This window comes from Lepidochelys olivacea, assembly GCF_965140295.1.
Source record: "Lepidochelys olivacea isolate rLepOli2 genome assembly, chromosome: 3".
Classification (NCBI taxonomy): Eukaryota; Metazoa; Chordata; order Testudines; family Cheloniidae; genus Lepidochelys; species Lepidochelys olivacea.
In genome coordinates, this window is record NC_140413.1 from 6,094,536 (window position 1) to 6,110,555 (window position 16,020).

General features: G+C 54.8%; 1 protein-coding gene across 5 annotated transcripts in view; it reads right to left on the minus strand.

The window, feature by feature from the left end:
* Positions 1-16,020, minus strand: part of PTK2B (protein tyrosine kinase 2 beta) — a 111,444-nt gene that overhangs the window by 30,010 nt on the left and 65,414 nt on the right. For all 5 annotated transcript variants that reach the window (XM_084622603.1, XM_084622606.1, XM_084622604.1 and 2 more), the window contains exons 3-8: positions 6,223-6,401; positions 5,808-5,895; positions 4,503-4,582; positions 2,485-2,547; positions 1,443-1,497; positions 430-570 (exon numbers count right to left, since the gene is read on the minus strand). In XM_084622603.1, coding sequence (XP_084478729.1) covers positions 430-570; positions 1,443-1,497; positions 2,485-2,547; positions 4,503-4,582; positions 5,808-5,895; positions 6,223-6,401 — 606 coding nt within the window. The remainder of the gene's footprint in view (positions 1-429; positions 571-1,442; positions 1,498-2,484; positions 2,548-4,502; positions 4,583-5,807; positions 5,896-6,222; positions 6,402-16,020) is intronic.

The window sequence follows — 16,020 nt, forward strand, 5'->3', positions numbered from 1 at the left end:
GATTCTGCTCTCCCGCTGGTATAAATTAGAAGCAACTGCACTGAAATGGTGTCAGAGGGAGCAGAATCAGGCCCTTGGTAAGGTGAAATGCATCCTGGAAAGAGAGGCCGGTGCCTAGAACTTTGCACCAGCCCCTTGGCGGGCAGCAAATTTCACACTCAGAGCCCTGGGGCTGGGCATACTGTGTATCCTACCATATACTGGCCCTCAACCCCAGGCCAACAGGAGATTTGGGAATGCCGTATTTCCCCCTCTATCCGAGCACTGATCCCCAGCCCTCCTCCCGACGCTGGCCATGGAGCGATGCTTATTAGCCAGCCAAGGCTGGATGATCAGGCTCTAGGCAGGTGCTGGCTGGAGGCGTGTGACGGAACCGTACAGATCCCAGCCCCGGCCACAGCGCCCCGTCCTCCCCAGGCAGGTACTCACGATCAGCTCGCAGCGGTAGCTCTCCTGGTCAATGTTGGCAAAAGAGGCGAGGGTGTGGAGGAACTTGATGATGCACTCCTCCTCCCGCAGCAGGGCGTACTGCTGGAACGTCTGCTGGATCATCTTCCGGAACTGCTTGGGCTGAGGAGAGAACAGCGCCCGAGCCGGGGAGTCAGCGACGGGCCCCGCTGGCTGGGCATAAAGACCCGACAGCCGGAAGCAGCCCGGTCTGGGAGGCGTCTGCGTACCCAAATGCTTCCCTCTCCACATGCACAGTATCTCCGCCAATGCACTTGAGTCCTGACCCCCCTCTCCCGCCCGCTGTTCCAGTCGTGAGCCGTCCCCTCACTGCTGACCTGCAGCCCTGCTGTGGTTCCACTCCTACCTTCCCCGGCTCTGCTGACGCCCTCAGACTGGACCCCCAGCCGCTCTGCATCCCCAGCTATTCCAGTCCTGGGCTCCCCACACACACAGCTCTGCCAGCGCCCCTCATCCCTGACCTCCACCCCCTCCCCGCCCCCCACTGTTCTAGCCCTGGGCTCCCCATACACAGCTCTGCCAACAGCCCTCAATCCCGGCTTCCAGGAACCCCTGCTAATTCCTGTGAGCGGCTTTCCCAACTCCGCTCCTTGACCGAGAGACCTGACAACCCAGTGCGGGGCGCTGGAGAGCTCTGCAAGGAACTCCTAGGTTTGGGTGAGTTCCCTGCTGTTCCGCGCCCGGCCTGCCCCTTCCCCAGGTCAGCTCCCCAGCTTTGTCGTTTCTTGGCAAAGGGTGAATTCTTCAACCGACATCCTAGGTGCCACTCAAGTCCCACTTACACTCCTAGGGTTGGCTTAGGCCCCAGGCCTAGAGTGGCACCTGTCTCCTTGCTCTGCACCAGGCCTGGATTTCACCCTAACGGCTTAACCCAGCTGCACTGAGCTGTTCTCTGAGGGAGTCCTGGCTTCCTGCGCTGGCCACAAGTGTCCTTTGTCCATAACACCCCTAGGCCGGGCTCTGCAGCACCTCACCTTCAAATTCTCCTGCATCTGCTTGGGGAAGAACAGGTCCAGCCCTACTTCCTTTCTGAAAGGCAGAGAGAGCAAGAGACGCACACACAGGTTAACGATCCCACAGGGACTCTGCAAAACCTACTCCTTTCATCCGCATTTTAGTGGCGTTTAGGCCGGCTTTAAAATATCCTGCCTGGCGCATGGAGGGGTGCCAGGGGACGTGTGACAGGCACCTTGAGTCCCCCGCGTCATTGGCTTGGATGGGTCTCTGATCAGCGATGACTGGAGCTCAGTGCCACCTGATGAGTGACTGGTGGCCCCTAAAGCAGTGCTCCCAGCCTGGTTCCCGGTTGAGGACCGTCTGCACTGCAGCGGGCAGCCTCAGCAGAAATCCCCAGGGCCACAGAGAGACCACCTCTCAGTGATCCCTGCCCTCAGGACAGGGACTCTGGTACTGCCCCACTTTGATCGCGATCTATTGTTGTGATCAGTAATGTTGCCTCATGCACCTGACGCGGTAGGGGATGATATGAGGGGGTTCATCTCATGGCATTTCAGGCTTCCTGCACTTATGAGGATCCCAGCTTCCCCCACTCTGGGATTTACTCCCTGCAGTAGGGCCATGACGCTTTGAGGGGCACACACCCACCCACCCACACACACACGTTTCTGCAACGTCTCTAGGGCAGCCCACTCCAGGCTCTTGGCCAGGATCTTGTAATAACCATCAAAGAGCCCAAACCATAGCACATCCATTCCAGGCTTTACACTGAGCCCAGTAGATTCTGCAGGGTTCGGACTCTGGGGGAGGAGGCTGTGTGTGGACACAATCAGCCACAAGTGTCCTTGTGGTTAGGTACTTAAATGGTGAGTCTCCCTCTGTGCTGGGATCTAGGGAGCTGCCTAATCCCCTGGGCCATAAGTATAGGAGGAGATTTCCTTGCCTTAATTAAGAGATCACGTGGCATTGGACACCCTGTTATTTGTGAGGACTGGGGAACTCCGAGGAGTGGGGGGGAAGGGGGGGAGAGTCGAGAAGAAATAGAACCTGGCTACTTACTCCAGGAACTCAAAGTTGGATTTCTTATCCAGGGCATTGTGCGGCATGTCCTTATAGAACCTCCTGCAAGAAGAGTGAAGGTCAGGTGTCAACATACCGACCTCACACGTGCGCATCCTATATGGGGGTGGGGGCGTGGGCATGCAAGCAGGCTGCAAATGCCAGGGCAACAGATTAGCCATCAGCCCCTGGTGGCTCATTCGTACATTCAATATGCAAAATGAGCGGTACAAAATGATAGGAGGGCAGCAGACACCCCGTTAACCTCACACTGTGATCAGAGTCAGGAAAGGGACCTTCAAACAGATGGGCCCAGATAAGAATTGCAGATGCAAAGGTAATAAGTTAGTTAAATGTGTCACGGCCCCCTTTAGTGGCTCATTCTCAGAGAGGATACCAGCCTACCACTGCTACTAGTCAATGGAGTTACTCCATTAGCTCATGTGGCAGAGGCCTGTAACTTAGAGCAGAAAGTCAGGGTTCTGAATCTGCTGCTTACATGTGGTAACCAAGGTGTTACACAGATTTGGAGAGCTTTATACTCCAGGCCTGGATCTAAATTTGCAAATAGCCCCTGGGCTAAATTCTGCTGTGAATTAGACATGCGACGTTCCCACTGAAACTGAGCACAACGTGGCTCCCTCTCTGCATAACGGGCAGGACCCAAACAATCGCAAGCTTTTGGGGTGTCTGGTTCTGGATTGAGCCCAGCTGGCCTATGGAGAGTGACAGGCAGAAAAGCAGGTGGCTCTGGGGTTCTTCCCCCATCCGTGACTGTCAGCTCAAACGTGCTCAGCTCCAGGCTTTTGCTAACCACCAGCCATGGCAGTTCGAGTCCAGCTGGGTTCCTCCTGCCTCTTATCAGCAACAAACTCACTGCAGAACTCTGATGGATTTCCAGAGGCCTGGGCTTCGCCTGGCGGGCTGACGAGGCACGAGGAGTATAGAATCCGCCCAGCCCTATCCTAGCAAAAGCCCGGGCCAAATCCTCAGCTGGCGTAAATCAAGAAAGCCCCCACTGACTTGTAGCAGGAGTGTTTCCTCACCCTAGCGAGCAACGGCTGCCTCTCCCGACCCCCGCCGGCACTTCCCATGCGCCTGCATCTCACGGGGGGGCTGATGGCGACCGCATTGAAGCCTGCTGGGTGGCATACCAACCATGCCACCACCACCCGCCTTGGCACTGCTCTCTGCCAACTACAGACGACCGTGGGCATGGAGAACAGAGGAGCCTCCTGGGGTTGAATCTCTCCGGTTATTGTTAGGGCCCGTCTAACGTCCTGCTGCTCAAGTCCAGCTGGCCCGCCGGAGTGATTCAGCTGGAACGCATCCCCCCTCCCACCATATTATTCTAGCTGTAGGGCATGAGAGAGCCGTTCCCCAGCGCCCCTGGGAGCCGTGGGGCACCAGAGCCCATAGCTCAGCTGCGCCGGTTTCTTCATCCTCATCTTTCCTCTCTTCTACCTCCTCCTGACACCCCCGCCCCCCTTCGTGCAGTGCCATGGCACTGGCATCTGGCTTGAGCTTCCCAGCCCACCACATCCAAGGGGGATGGGACTCGCTCAAAAGAAGCTGCCCTCCCAGCCCGAACAAAACCTGGAACTTCTCCCCGGTCCCTTTGCTGGGGGCTTGCTCCAGGCAGCCCTTGTTTTGCTCCAGGTGAGCCTCTGGCTTGGAGCAAAGGGAGCCACAATAGGAAAACGCTATGCACTAAATGAGCCCTATTGTCCAAGGAGCTCCAAGCTGTTTACAAAGCGTGATCCCATTTTGCAGAGGGGGAAACTGAGGCACGGAGTGGGGAAATGGCTGGAAACAGTGAGCCGGTGGCAGGGACAGGATTCACCCCCTGGCAATCCCTGGCTCCTTGCCCTCTGCTGTTTTAACCACTAGCCAGCGCTTCCTCCCACACTTCTCTGGATCCAGTTTGGGGCTGGGATGCATGTTTAAGAAGGGTTCTTTCCCCTGGCCCCCTGGGGACGGTCCCCTAGCGCTCCACGCCTGCTCTGCGAGGTACGTACCTGAGCTCCAGGCAGCCCAGCTGCAGGGCCATGCCCTCGCTCACCTTGCTGGCATACTGCTGCATGTAGCTGGCCCGGAGCTGCAAGGCCAGAAGGAGAGATCAGGAGGCCAGTCAGGTGTCCGGCATCCCCACAATCCCTCCTCGCCTCTCCCCTTTCCTGCAGCGATGGGGCTGCAGGCCCGAGTGTGAATGCCGCTGGGGCACGTGCCGGGCAAAGAGATTTACTTCAGGAACCGGAGCTGTTTGGTCTCCAGGCATTGCCCTGGGGATTCATAGCTGCTAAGGCCTGAAGGGGGCATTCCGATCATTTCGCCCAGCGGTTCTCAAACCGTGGGTCAGGGCCCCATTTTAATGGGGTTGCCAGGGCCAGCGTTAGACTCGCTGGGACCTGGTGCTGCAGCCCGAGCGCCACACTCCCAGGGGGCTCGGGCTTTGAACCCCTGTCCCCCCGTCTCGGGCGGCTGGGCTCGGGCTCCAGCCCCCCAGCCCCCAGTTCGGGGCCTCTCTCCCCCCACGGAGGGCATCAGGGCTTGGGCTCTCCCCCCACCCCTCCTCACACCCAGCTCGGGCTCCTCTCCCCCGACCCAGGGCATCGGGGCTTGGGCTCTCCCGCGGCCTCCGGGGTCATGTCATAATTTCATTGTCCGAAAGGGGTCCTGGTGCAATGACATTTGAGGAGCACTGGTCTGGCCTCCCGCAGAAGACAGGGCATAGAGCCTCGCCCAGCGATTCCTGCCGGTCGTCCATAGCTTTTGGTTGAGCTATGGTGGAGCTTTAAGAAAGAGACAGCCGGTCTTGACTTAAAAGCCACCAGGGATGGAGACGCCACCCCGTCCCTAGTAAGTGGGTCCAGTGGTTAATGACTCTCCCTGGTCAAACAGGTGCTTTAGTTCTAGTCTGAATTTCTCTAGCTTTAGCGTCCACCCCTTGAGCTCATTCTGCTCTGAGATGAGAGAGTGGCCGACCCCTGAAGCTCACGTCTTCAGACACGTCCCTACTCTAACCATTGCTGCTGCTGGTCAACCACACCCGCACGGGGACTGCTGGCCAGGTCTGGGTGCCCGCAGTTCCCAGCGACTTCTTTGGAATTTGTAGGTGCTCAGAACCTTTTTCAATCAGGCCCCGGTGTGGTGAGAGCAAGAAAGGGAGAGAGATTCCCGGGAGACGTGTGAATCCTGGGGGATCACGGGTGCGTGCGGACGGGAGGCCAAATTCAACACTGGTGCAAGAGGGCACATTGCCGCAGGAGTCGGCGGAGTCGGGCCCACTCATGCCCCGGAGAGCGTGTTGCAAATACTCTGACCTGCTGGTAGAAGTACAGTAAGGTGGTCCTGTCCTCTAGGAAGCACTTCATGTAGTCCTCAGGGAGGTAGCGGATTTGGAGGTCGTACCTTCAAGAAAACCATAAGGCAGCTATTTGGGGTGTCCGCTCTTCCGAGGAAGGGTCTTTCTTTCTGCAACGCGCCTAGCCCCGACAGCTACCACAGCCCTGCCCTGCCGACGCCCCTCGCCCCTGCTGCCCCACTCCGCAATGTGCCCGAGTGGAGACTCGGCTGAGACCCCCGGATCCAGGTGTGACGGGTCCATGCGGACCCGACAGCCCCTGACTGTCCTCCCGCCATGGCGGCCTCCCGCGCGGCCACCTGTTCCGGCGGCGCCTGCCCGTTCCGCAGGGCGATCTCTGGTCCTAAAGACGGGCGCGCGGGGTCTCCCCGTACCTCCACTCGGCCTCCAGGTGCAGACACTCGTACTTGGCCTGCACCTCGCCCACCGTCAGGTCCGGGTGCAGCCAGTGGATCTCGTCGGACTTCACATGCTTGAGCCGCAGGCCGTAGCACTCGGCCAGCCGGATGTCAGGCCCGATCCTGCCGCTCAGCAGGATGGAGTGGATGACCTCCTGCAATCGGGGGAGGGGAGCTGGAGTGAGAGTGAGAACACAGGCGCCCCTTCCCCCGTGGCATTACCCCTTCCCCCAGCACAAGCTGTACCTTGGCAGGGACATCCTGGAGTGCTGGGCTTCCCAGTGCATCTCCCGTATTAGATTCTCATGCTCTCTGGAGCAGGAGCTGCCTGTAGTCTGTGTCTTGTGCTGGGCCAGGGCCAGAGGTGCTGGAACTGGGGGTGCTGGGGGCGCAGCAGCACCCCTGGCTTGAAGTGGTTTCCATCTTATGCAGGGTTTACAGTTTGGTTCAATGGCTCTGGGCACCCCCACTCTATACACTGTTCCAGCACGCCAGGGCATGCGATAAGCACCGAGAAAAACCATCAGTGTCATTTGAACTATTCCCACTAGAGGGTGCTGTGACACAGGCTTTCAGACTGGCTACGACCCCACGGCCACCAGACACACTGGCCCTGGGGCGCACAGCCAGCTTTCATGTCAGGGGGTTTACAAAGCTGCGGTGTGATAACAGGCCGTACTTTTAACTAAATACAACAGGCCTGATACTGAGCTGGTGTCAACTGGTGTTGCCCCGGAAGATCTAGCCCAGCACCTGAAAATCTGGCCCAGGGACGGGAGGTTAAGGAATTAATTTGTTTCAAATGCTGCTGTTTTTCCTGTTAAAACGTACATACCCCCTCTGCCCCAAAACTGAAATCAGAACATGAATGTTTGCAATATAAGCCAGCAAGACTTTGTAGTGAAACAATGTTCTTTGGGTGCAACAATGTATTGAAAGAAAGAAAGAAAGAAAGAAAGAAAGAAAGAAAGAAAGAAAGAAAGAAAGAAAGAAAGAAAGAAAGAAAGAAAGAAAGAAAGAAAGAAAGAAAGAGCAGTACACGAGGTTTTTAGTGGTTGAGTTGTTTGCACAGTTGGCGTCATGCCATGCTAGCTTGTTTAGGTACAGACCGGCTATAAACTCTTCTGTTCAGGGTTACACGGCAGACATCTTTTGTTTTAAGTTTATCGCTTGAACCTTGGAAAATCAACAGAAATCGGTTTGCAGCTAAATAAAGGGCATTTTCCATTTTTTCTTTTTCTTGCTTGGCTTAAGGTACAACGGGGCCAGATCCTCACTGGTGTCAGTCAGCAGCACTCTGTTGACTTCAGTGGAGTCTTGCCAGTTGATGCCAGCTATCTCTGTGAATGCCACCTGCCTGGCCTGCCCCTTTCATCAGATCAGCAGCCTGGCTGCTGTGACCTTCCCCCTGGAAAGCTGTTACCGGCTCTGCACTTCTGGCCTCCTTGGACTCCTCCTTCGAGCCCCCACTGTGAGGCTTGATAGGAGCACACACAGCAGGAAGAACTAGGCCAAGAAATGCTTCTGCTGTCACTAATTTTAGCAGCTTCCTGGCCATGCAGAGTTACCCACCTCTGCCATAACAGTGAGGGACTTGGCTGAGATATACAACACAAGCCTTAACCACTCCTGGTCATTGAAGATTCCCACACACAAGAAGAGGAGTATTAACCCTAGTGCTTTGGCCAAATGCAAGCTCAAGTAATTAAATCCTGCCTAACTCATCCCCACCCACTTTGATATGGTAACATTCTTCCCCTTCCACTCTTTCGTCACTGTGTCCTGTTAGCTGCCGCGTTCTGCCCCAGAGGTGGCTGCCTGTCAGTGCTGGGGGAAGCAAACCCCAGAGGCTGTATGTAGTTTGTAAATCCGTTCGGCGATCATCAGGAGACAGAAGGCAGGTTATGGGCCAGGTTCATCCCTGCTGTAACTGGACTCAAGTCAATGGCTCTACACCTGAGGTGAATTCATCTCCATACGCAGAAGGTGGGCGTTGTTATCCCAACATGTTGGTCAACGATCCCAGGTAGCTTTTGAACGTTAACCCTAATTCACAGTTTCCTGTCTTAGTAGTGTCCATTTATTTGCAAAACTACAACGGCTTTCCTAGCTTGGGGGCCACCAACTGGTCCTTTCAACCTTCGCCTCACCTAGGCAGCCCTTTCCCCACGTAACGCCTTCCGGGGCCGTGGGTGAGCGCAGAGCCCGCGACACTGACGAGAAAATACAGAACTACCCTGCGCCAGGAATGATAGCACCCCCATTCTCCACGGACCTCCTGCCACGAACGTGTACGAGCTGCCTCTTTAAAGCACAGTGCGCAGCTAAGAACTAACCGCTGCACCTGGAGGCCCCAGCGGAGATCAGGGAGCCGTTGTGCAAGGTGCGGTACAGACAACATATTAAGAGACCATTCATTTCCCCTGCAGCTTTCAATCCATACAAGGTGGGAGAAAGGAACTGTTCTCCTGCTTCTACGGATGAGGAGCTGAGGCTGAAAGAGACGGCGGGAGGGACGTGCAGTAAGTCTTCGATAGCTCCGGGAATCGAACCGAGAGCTATCGAAGCTCAGCACCGTGCCACAAAGCTGTCCTTCCTCTCCACGTGATGAGCCAATGAAGGGCCAGCAGCCTGGGACTCTCTAACCATTCTCCTATTGAGCCCAGAACCAAGAAGCCAACCTGCGAGCTAGCCAGTCCCTCCCATAGCAGGCCCTTGTCTACCACTAGAAATGCACAAGTTGCAGATCTCCCCGGGCTTAGAACATAAGAACAGCCATACTGGGTCAGACCAAAGGTCCATCCAGCCCAGTATCCTGTCTTTGGACAGTGGCCAATACCAGGTGCCCCGCAGAGGGAGTGAACCTAACAGGTAATGATCAAGTGATCTCTCTCCTGTCATCCATCTCCACCCTCTGACAAACAGAGGCTAGGGACACCATTCCTTACCCATCCTGGCTAATAGCCATTAATGGACTTAACCTCCATGAATTTATCCAGTTCTCTTTTAAACCCTGTTATAGTCCTAGCCTTCACCACCTCCTCAGGCAAGGAGTTCCACAGGTTGACTGTGCGCTGTGTGAAGAAGAACTTCCTTTTATTTGTTTTAAACCTGCTGCCCATTAACTTAATTTGGTGGCCCCTAGTTCTTATATTATGGGAACAAGTAAATAACTTTTCCTTATTCACTTTCTCTACACCATTCATGATTTTATAGACCTCTATCATATCCCCCCCTTAGTCTCCTCTTTTTCAAGCTGAAAAGTCCTAGCCTCTTTAATCTCTCCACACATGGGACCCGTTCCAAACCCCTCATCATTTTAGTTGCCTTCTCTGAACCTTTTCGAATGCCAGTATATCCTTTTTGAGATGAAGAGACCACATCTGTACACCATATTCAAGATGTGGGTGTACCATGGATTTATATAAGGGCAATAAGATATTCTCTGTCTTACTCTCTATCCCATTTTTAATTATTCCTAACATCCTGTTCGCTTTTTTGACTGCCACTGCACGCTGCGTGGACGTCTTCAGAGAACTATCCACGATGACTCCAAGATCTCTTTCCTGATTACTTGTAGCTAAATTAGCCCCCATCACATTGTATGTATAGTTGGGGTTATTTTTTCCAACGTGCATTACTTTACATTTGTCCACATTAAATTTCATTTGCCATTTTGTTGCCCAATCACTTAGTTTTGTGAGATCTTTTTGAAGTTCTTCACAGTCTGCTTTGGTCTTAACTATCTTGAGCAGTTTAGTATTGTCTGCAAACTTTGCCACCTCACTGTTTACCCGCTTCTCCAGATCCTTTATGAATAAGTTGAATAGGACTGGTCCTAGGACTGACCCTTGGGGAACACCACTAGTAACCCCTCTCCATTCTGAAAATTTACCATTTATTCCTACCCTTTGCTCCCTGTCTTTTAGCCAGTTCTCAATCCATGAAAGGATCTTCCCTCTTATCCCATGACAACTTAATTTACGTAAGAGCCTTTGGTGAGGGACCTTGTCAAAGGCTTTCTGGAAATCTAAGTACACTATGTCCACTGGATCCCCCTTGTCCACATGTTTGTTTGTAGATGCTCAGTGCAAGGGAAAGGTTTTGGAGGGGAAGCCCTGGGCAAATAGTCTTCAGGAGAAACAAGTGGCCTGGGACATCTGCTATGGGAGAATCACCAGTCCCCGCTTCGGTGTTAAGCCTGAGTTTCCATGGATGAACCAAGCTGCGGAGAGGAGAAGAAGCCCCTAAGTGGGGAAGAGCTCATCTGGATAACACATGACTTTGGTAAGGCTTTTGATACTGTCTCACATGACCTCATAACCAAACTAGGAAACAGCCTAGACAAAGCTGCTACACAGTGGGTGCACAGCTGGCCGGAAAACCGTACTCAGACAGTAGTTAGCAATGGCTCACAATCGAGCTGGAAGGGCCTAGCCAGTGGGGTCCCCCAGAGATCTGCCCCACGTCCAATTCTTCATATCTTCATCAATGATTTAGATAATGGCATAGGGAGTACACTTATAAAGTTTGCGGACCATACCAAGCTGGGAGGGGTTGCAAGCACTTTGGAGGACAGGATCAGTATTTAGAATGATCTGGACAAACTGGAGAAATGGTGTGAAGTAAATAGGATGAAATTCAGTAAGGACAAATGCAAAGTACCCCACTTAGGAAGGAACAATCAGTTGCACACATACACAATGGGAAATGACTGTCTAGGAAGGAGTACTGCGGAAAGGGATCTGGGGGTCACAGTGGACCACAAGCTAAACATGAATCAACAGTGTAATGCTGTTGCAAAAAAAGCAAACATCCTTCTGGGATGTATTAGCAGAGTGTTGTAAGTAAGACACAAGTAGTAATTCTTCCGCTCTACTTCACACTGATTAGGCCTCAACTGGAGTACTGTGTCCATTTCTCTGGGCACCACATTTCCGGAAAGATGTGGACAAATTGGAGAAAGTCCAGAGAAGAGCAACAAAAATGATTAAAGGTCTAGAAAACAGGGCCTACCAGGAAAGATTGAAAAAACTGGGTTTGTTTAGTCTGGAGAAGAGAAGACTGAGAGGAGACACAATAATAGTCTTAAAGTACATAAAAAGTTGTTATAAAGAGGAGAGAGGAAAATTGTTCTCCTTAGCCACTGAGGACAGGACAGGAAGCAATGAGCTTAAATTGCAGCAAGGGCATTGGGAAAAACTTGCGAACTGTCAGGGTGGTTAAGAACTGGAACAAATTACCCAGGCAGGTGGTGGAATCTCTGTCATTGGAAGTTTTGTAAGAACAGCTCAGACAAACTCCTGCCAGGGATGGTCTAGATCAGTGTTTCTTAACCTTTTTGTGCTGGATACCCTCTTGGGACTTAAAAAGAAATTGCAACCCCCTACTTTAAGCTTGGGCTTGGACTTCAGCTCCTGGTAGCTCAGGGCCAACACTCCAGGACTCTCCTGTAGTCTCCAGGAATTAAAGATTAATCTTTAATGAAAGATTACGTGGTGTGATGAAGCCTCTAGGAATCTCCCCGCCGCCCGGAGCTGAGGTAAGTAACTTAGCTTCACGGGGCCCCTGGGCAATTGCCCTGCTTGCCACCCCCTAACGCTGGCCCTGCACTTGTGACCCCACTAAACCTGACCTATGACCCTTCCCGGAGAGAGGGGGGGTCACAACCCATAGGTTGAGAAACACTGGTCTAGATTTCAGAGTAGCAGCCGTGTTAGTCTGTATCTGCAAAAAGAAAAGGAGGACTTGTGTCACCTTAGAGACTAACAAATTTATTAGAGCATAAAGCTTTCGTGAGCTAGAGCCCACTTCATCGGATGCATGGTCTAGATAATACTGAGTCCTGTCTCAGAGCAGGGGACTGGACTAGATGACCTCTCGAGATCCCTTCCCGTCCTACGATACCACCTCGCTCTGATATAACACTTTTCATCTAGAGAGCTCAGAGTGCTCTACGAGGGGGTCAGTGTTATTGAACGGGAGGTAAAGCGATTGTCTAAGGTCACCCAGCAGCCTGGGGGCAAAGCTGGAACGAGAACCCAGGTGTCCTAAGGCCCAGGCCAGCACACTATCCACTAAACCACACTGTTCCCCGAGCGCCCCTCTCCTCGTGTGTCCATCCTCTTCATTCCATGGCAACATTCGTCTGCAGTCCTATGGCTGAAATCTGCTGCTCTCGGGCAGGGTGGTAGATGAGGGGAATGTCAACGGGCTACAAAGCCTGACAGCGCTGGAGCCCATCCTGCCCAGGGAGGCCCCAAAAGCCCTGTGGCCTGCATGAGATGGGCAGGGGGCTTTAATGCAGATCCCACCAGACAGGTGTCGGCATCGCATCTGAGCACAGGGGATGGCTGGCCATACTCCCCAGCCCCCGGCCCCGTTCCCGGACAAGGAGCCTGACACGGAAGGGTAAGCACAGACGCCACGGTCGCTGTGTGAAACGGGGTCACCCCGCTTCTGGGGGGTTTCCTGCTGTCTTCTTCTTGACTTGCAGCCGAGCCATGGCAGCAGCAGCCGGAGTTCAAAGCTGCATGCCAGCCACCCAGAGCCTGGTGCGTTACAGGAGGGACGCAGTGCGCTGCAGTGGGACTCGTGGCACTGAATCCGCAATGCAGTTGCATCGAATTGGGAATCCAGCTGCAGTGCCGCCTGGGCGTATATTCCACATGCCCCAGCTCCGCTCCTGGAAGCGGTGCATCCTGGGAGGTTTCGCAAGGCCTCTGGCCCGCTCTGGGAGCATCCACGCATTCACACTGGCACTAAACCAGTTCAGACCGAACCTCTTCTGCCCTATCAGCTTATTTAAGGCCGTCTGGTTTAACCGGTTCTTACAGCACGCTTGAAGTGGCTAAAAAGTGGTGCTGCAAGCAGAGACAGGGCCTGAGTGGCCGAGAAAGTCGAGCAAGGGCGGCAAACGCATCGAACCCCTCAGTGACACTGCCGTGCCCACGAGGCTGGCTCCCCGGCTTTCCCTCACACTCCCAGCCCCCCGGGAAAGCTGCCTGACAGGTCGGAACACAGAGTCAAAGCCAGCTGACACTCAGTCCGTCCTCCTTAAAGGGGACGTGCAGCCAAGGAGAGAGAGGACGGAGGTCAGCTAAAGGGCACAGGTGAAATCCCGGCCCCACTGACGTCAATGGCAAGCCCCATGGAACGCAACAGGGGCCGGGATCCCACCCCAGCAATTCTCCTCATGCGATCTGCCTGCCTTCTCCCTGTTACCAGGGGGACCACATCTTCCCTCGCCTTAAACTACTGAAACCAGGAATCCTTGCTTGTTTTTGTAACTTCCCCACCCTCATTATCTAGCACCAGCCCAGCACCCCCGGAGACATGTCACTAGCCCCTGTGTTACAGGGGGGGAACCCATGGACTGGGAATCTATGGGAGAGCCAAGAGCAGAAGTCACATCTCTCCACTCCCAGGCCAGCACCTTCAACACAAGTGCAACCTCCCTCTGTCCCTTCGGCCTTCCTCTCTGCATGAGAGCCTTCTCCTAGGCAGCTCCGGCCATCAGACGCAGCCTCGCTGTATCTCCAGGCCTCTCCCTGTCTTTTCAAAGCTCAGGCCAAAGCCTCTCTTCTCCCCTTGGCTCAGGTCTCTCGACGGATCGGCTTCGGCTCTGCCTCAAGGAAGCACAACTGAAATCGGGGCTAGAAGGCTCGGCAACCTCCTCCAGGCTCTTTTGTGCCCTGCCTGAAAGGAAGACGTCCCACGAAACACGATCTGATCCTGAGACATGCTGAGCCCTTCTTGCTCCCGCTGCAGCTGGCAGGGAGCAGAGGGAGCTCCGCACCCAGCAGGATCCGACCCTCGGGCTGTTCCGCCTTGCATCACAAAGAAGAAACCACAAACCTGGACAGAAAGGGTCGGTAGTTTCATAACCGCGGAGGGACAGCAAAAAGGAAATCCGGGGTGCAGACAGAGCGGGCTCAGAAGCCCTCACTCTCCACTAAGATTTTTATTCTTCACAGAGGTGATAAAATAGTAACAATCCACCCGCCCACACACACACAGATCCTTGAATATTTTGCAAATAATTTGCTTTGTTGGGATTCATAGGGTCACAGGATTCAGCATTCACTTGTGTTCCAACAATGGCCGCCCGAGGAATGGGTGGAAATGCCTGCAAATCCCTAAGGAACCATACATTTTAGCCCATGTGAGGATTTGTCCCCAAATCTCCACCAGAAGCCTGGTCTTCTCTAGGCAATGCTGTCCCGGTTATAAAGCTTACATTGTCCAATCAGGGAGCATGAACAATACCAGCTGACTTGGATGACCAATCACACAACAGAAATGGCAAACAGCATGTAGTCCTGGGGTGAATGTCAACCCTGGGCAAAGGGGGACAGCACAAAACTGAACACCCTTGCCCCGCCCCCTGCCCCACCCCTAATCTGAGACCCCGCCCCCGCTCACTCCATCCTCCCCTTTCTCTGTCACTTGCTCATTTTCACCAGGGGTGTGGGAGTGGGGGAGGGCTCCAGCTGGGGGTGCGGGTTCTGGGATGGGGCCAGAAATGAGGAGTTCAGAGTGCAGGAGGGGGCTCCGGGCTGAGGCAGTGGGTTGGGATGTGAGAGGGGGGTGAGGGCTCTGGCTGGGGGGTGCAGGTTCTGATGTGGGGCTGGGGATGAAGGATTTGGGGTACAGGAGGGAGCTCAGGGCTGTAGCTCAGGGGTTTGGAGTGTGGGAGGGGGCTCTGGGCTGGGGCAAGGAGTTGAGGTGTGGTGGAGTAAGGGCTCTGCATGGGAGTGCAGACTCTGGGGTGGGGCTAGGGATGGGGGGGTTTGGAGTGCAGGAAGGGTTCTGGGACCGAGGGGTTTGGAGGGCGGGAGGGGGATCAGGGCTGGAGCTAGGGGCTGGGGTGCAGGTGGTGAGGGCTCCGGCTGGGGATATGGGCTCTGGGGTGGGACTGGGGATAAGGGGTTTGAGGTGTAAGAGGGTGCTCTGGGCTGGGACTGAGGGCGGGAGGGGAATCAGGGCTGGGGCAGGGGGTGGGGTCCAGGAGGAGGTCAGAGGTGCAGGCTCTGGGCAGCGCTTACCTCAAGCAGCTCCCGGAAGCAGTGGCATGTCCCCCCCTCCGGCTCCTATGCAGAGGCGCGGCCAGGTGGCTCTGCATGCTGCCCCATCCGCAGGCACCACCCCTGCAGCTCCCATTGGCCATGGTTCCCAGCCAATGGGAGCTGTGAGGGTGGCGCTTGAGTTGGGGGCAATGTATGCATAGGAGCCAGAGGGGGGGCACATGCTGGCTACTTCCTGGGAGCCACGCGGCACGGAGGCTAGCAGGGAGCCTGCCAGCCCCACTACGCAGTGCCGCCAACCAGACAGTCAACGGCCCGGTCAGCAGTGCTGACTGGAGCTGCCACGATTCCTTTTCAATCGGGTGTCGAAAACCGGACACCTGGTCATCCTAGTGCTGGGGGAAGTTTCACCCTCTGGGTGCTGGGCTCTGACTCAGATTTGAGCCCAAGCCCCCTTGGTGTCCACCCACAAATCAGCAAGCACTCAGGAGCCAGATCCTCAGACTCTGCTACTGGACAAGGTTCAGAGCCTGAGTCCCGCTGCGACTCGGGTCCAAGACTTGGCATTTTGCAGTGTGGACACAACTCAAGCTGCAGAGCCAAGTCAGAAGGTCAGTGTAGCGCGGTGTGGACACGTTAGCATGGCTGTGAGACTGGGGCAGGAGTGCCGGAACCTCGGTAGAAGTGGGGGGGCCATGGGGCCCCACACCTCTCCAGGGCCCTGACCCCCTACTTCTCCTCTTCCCCC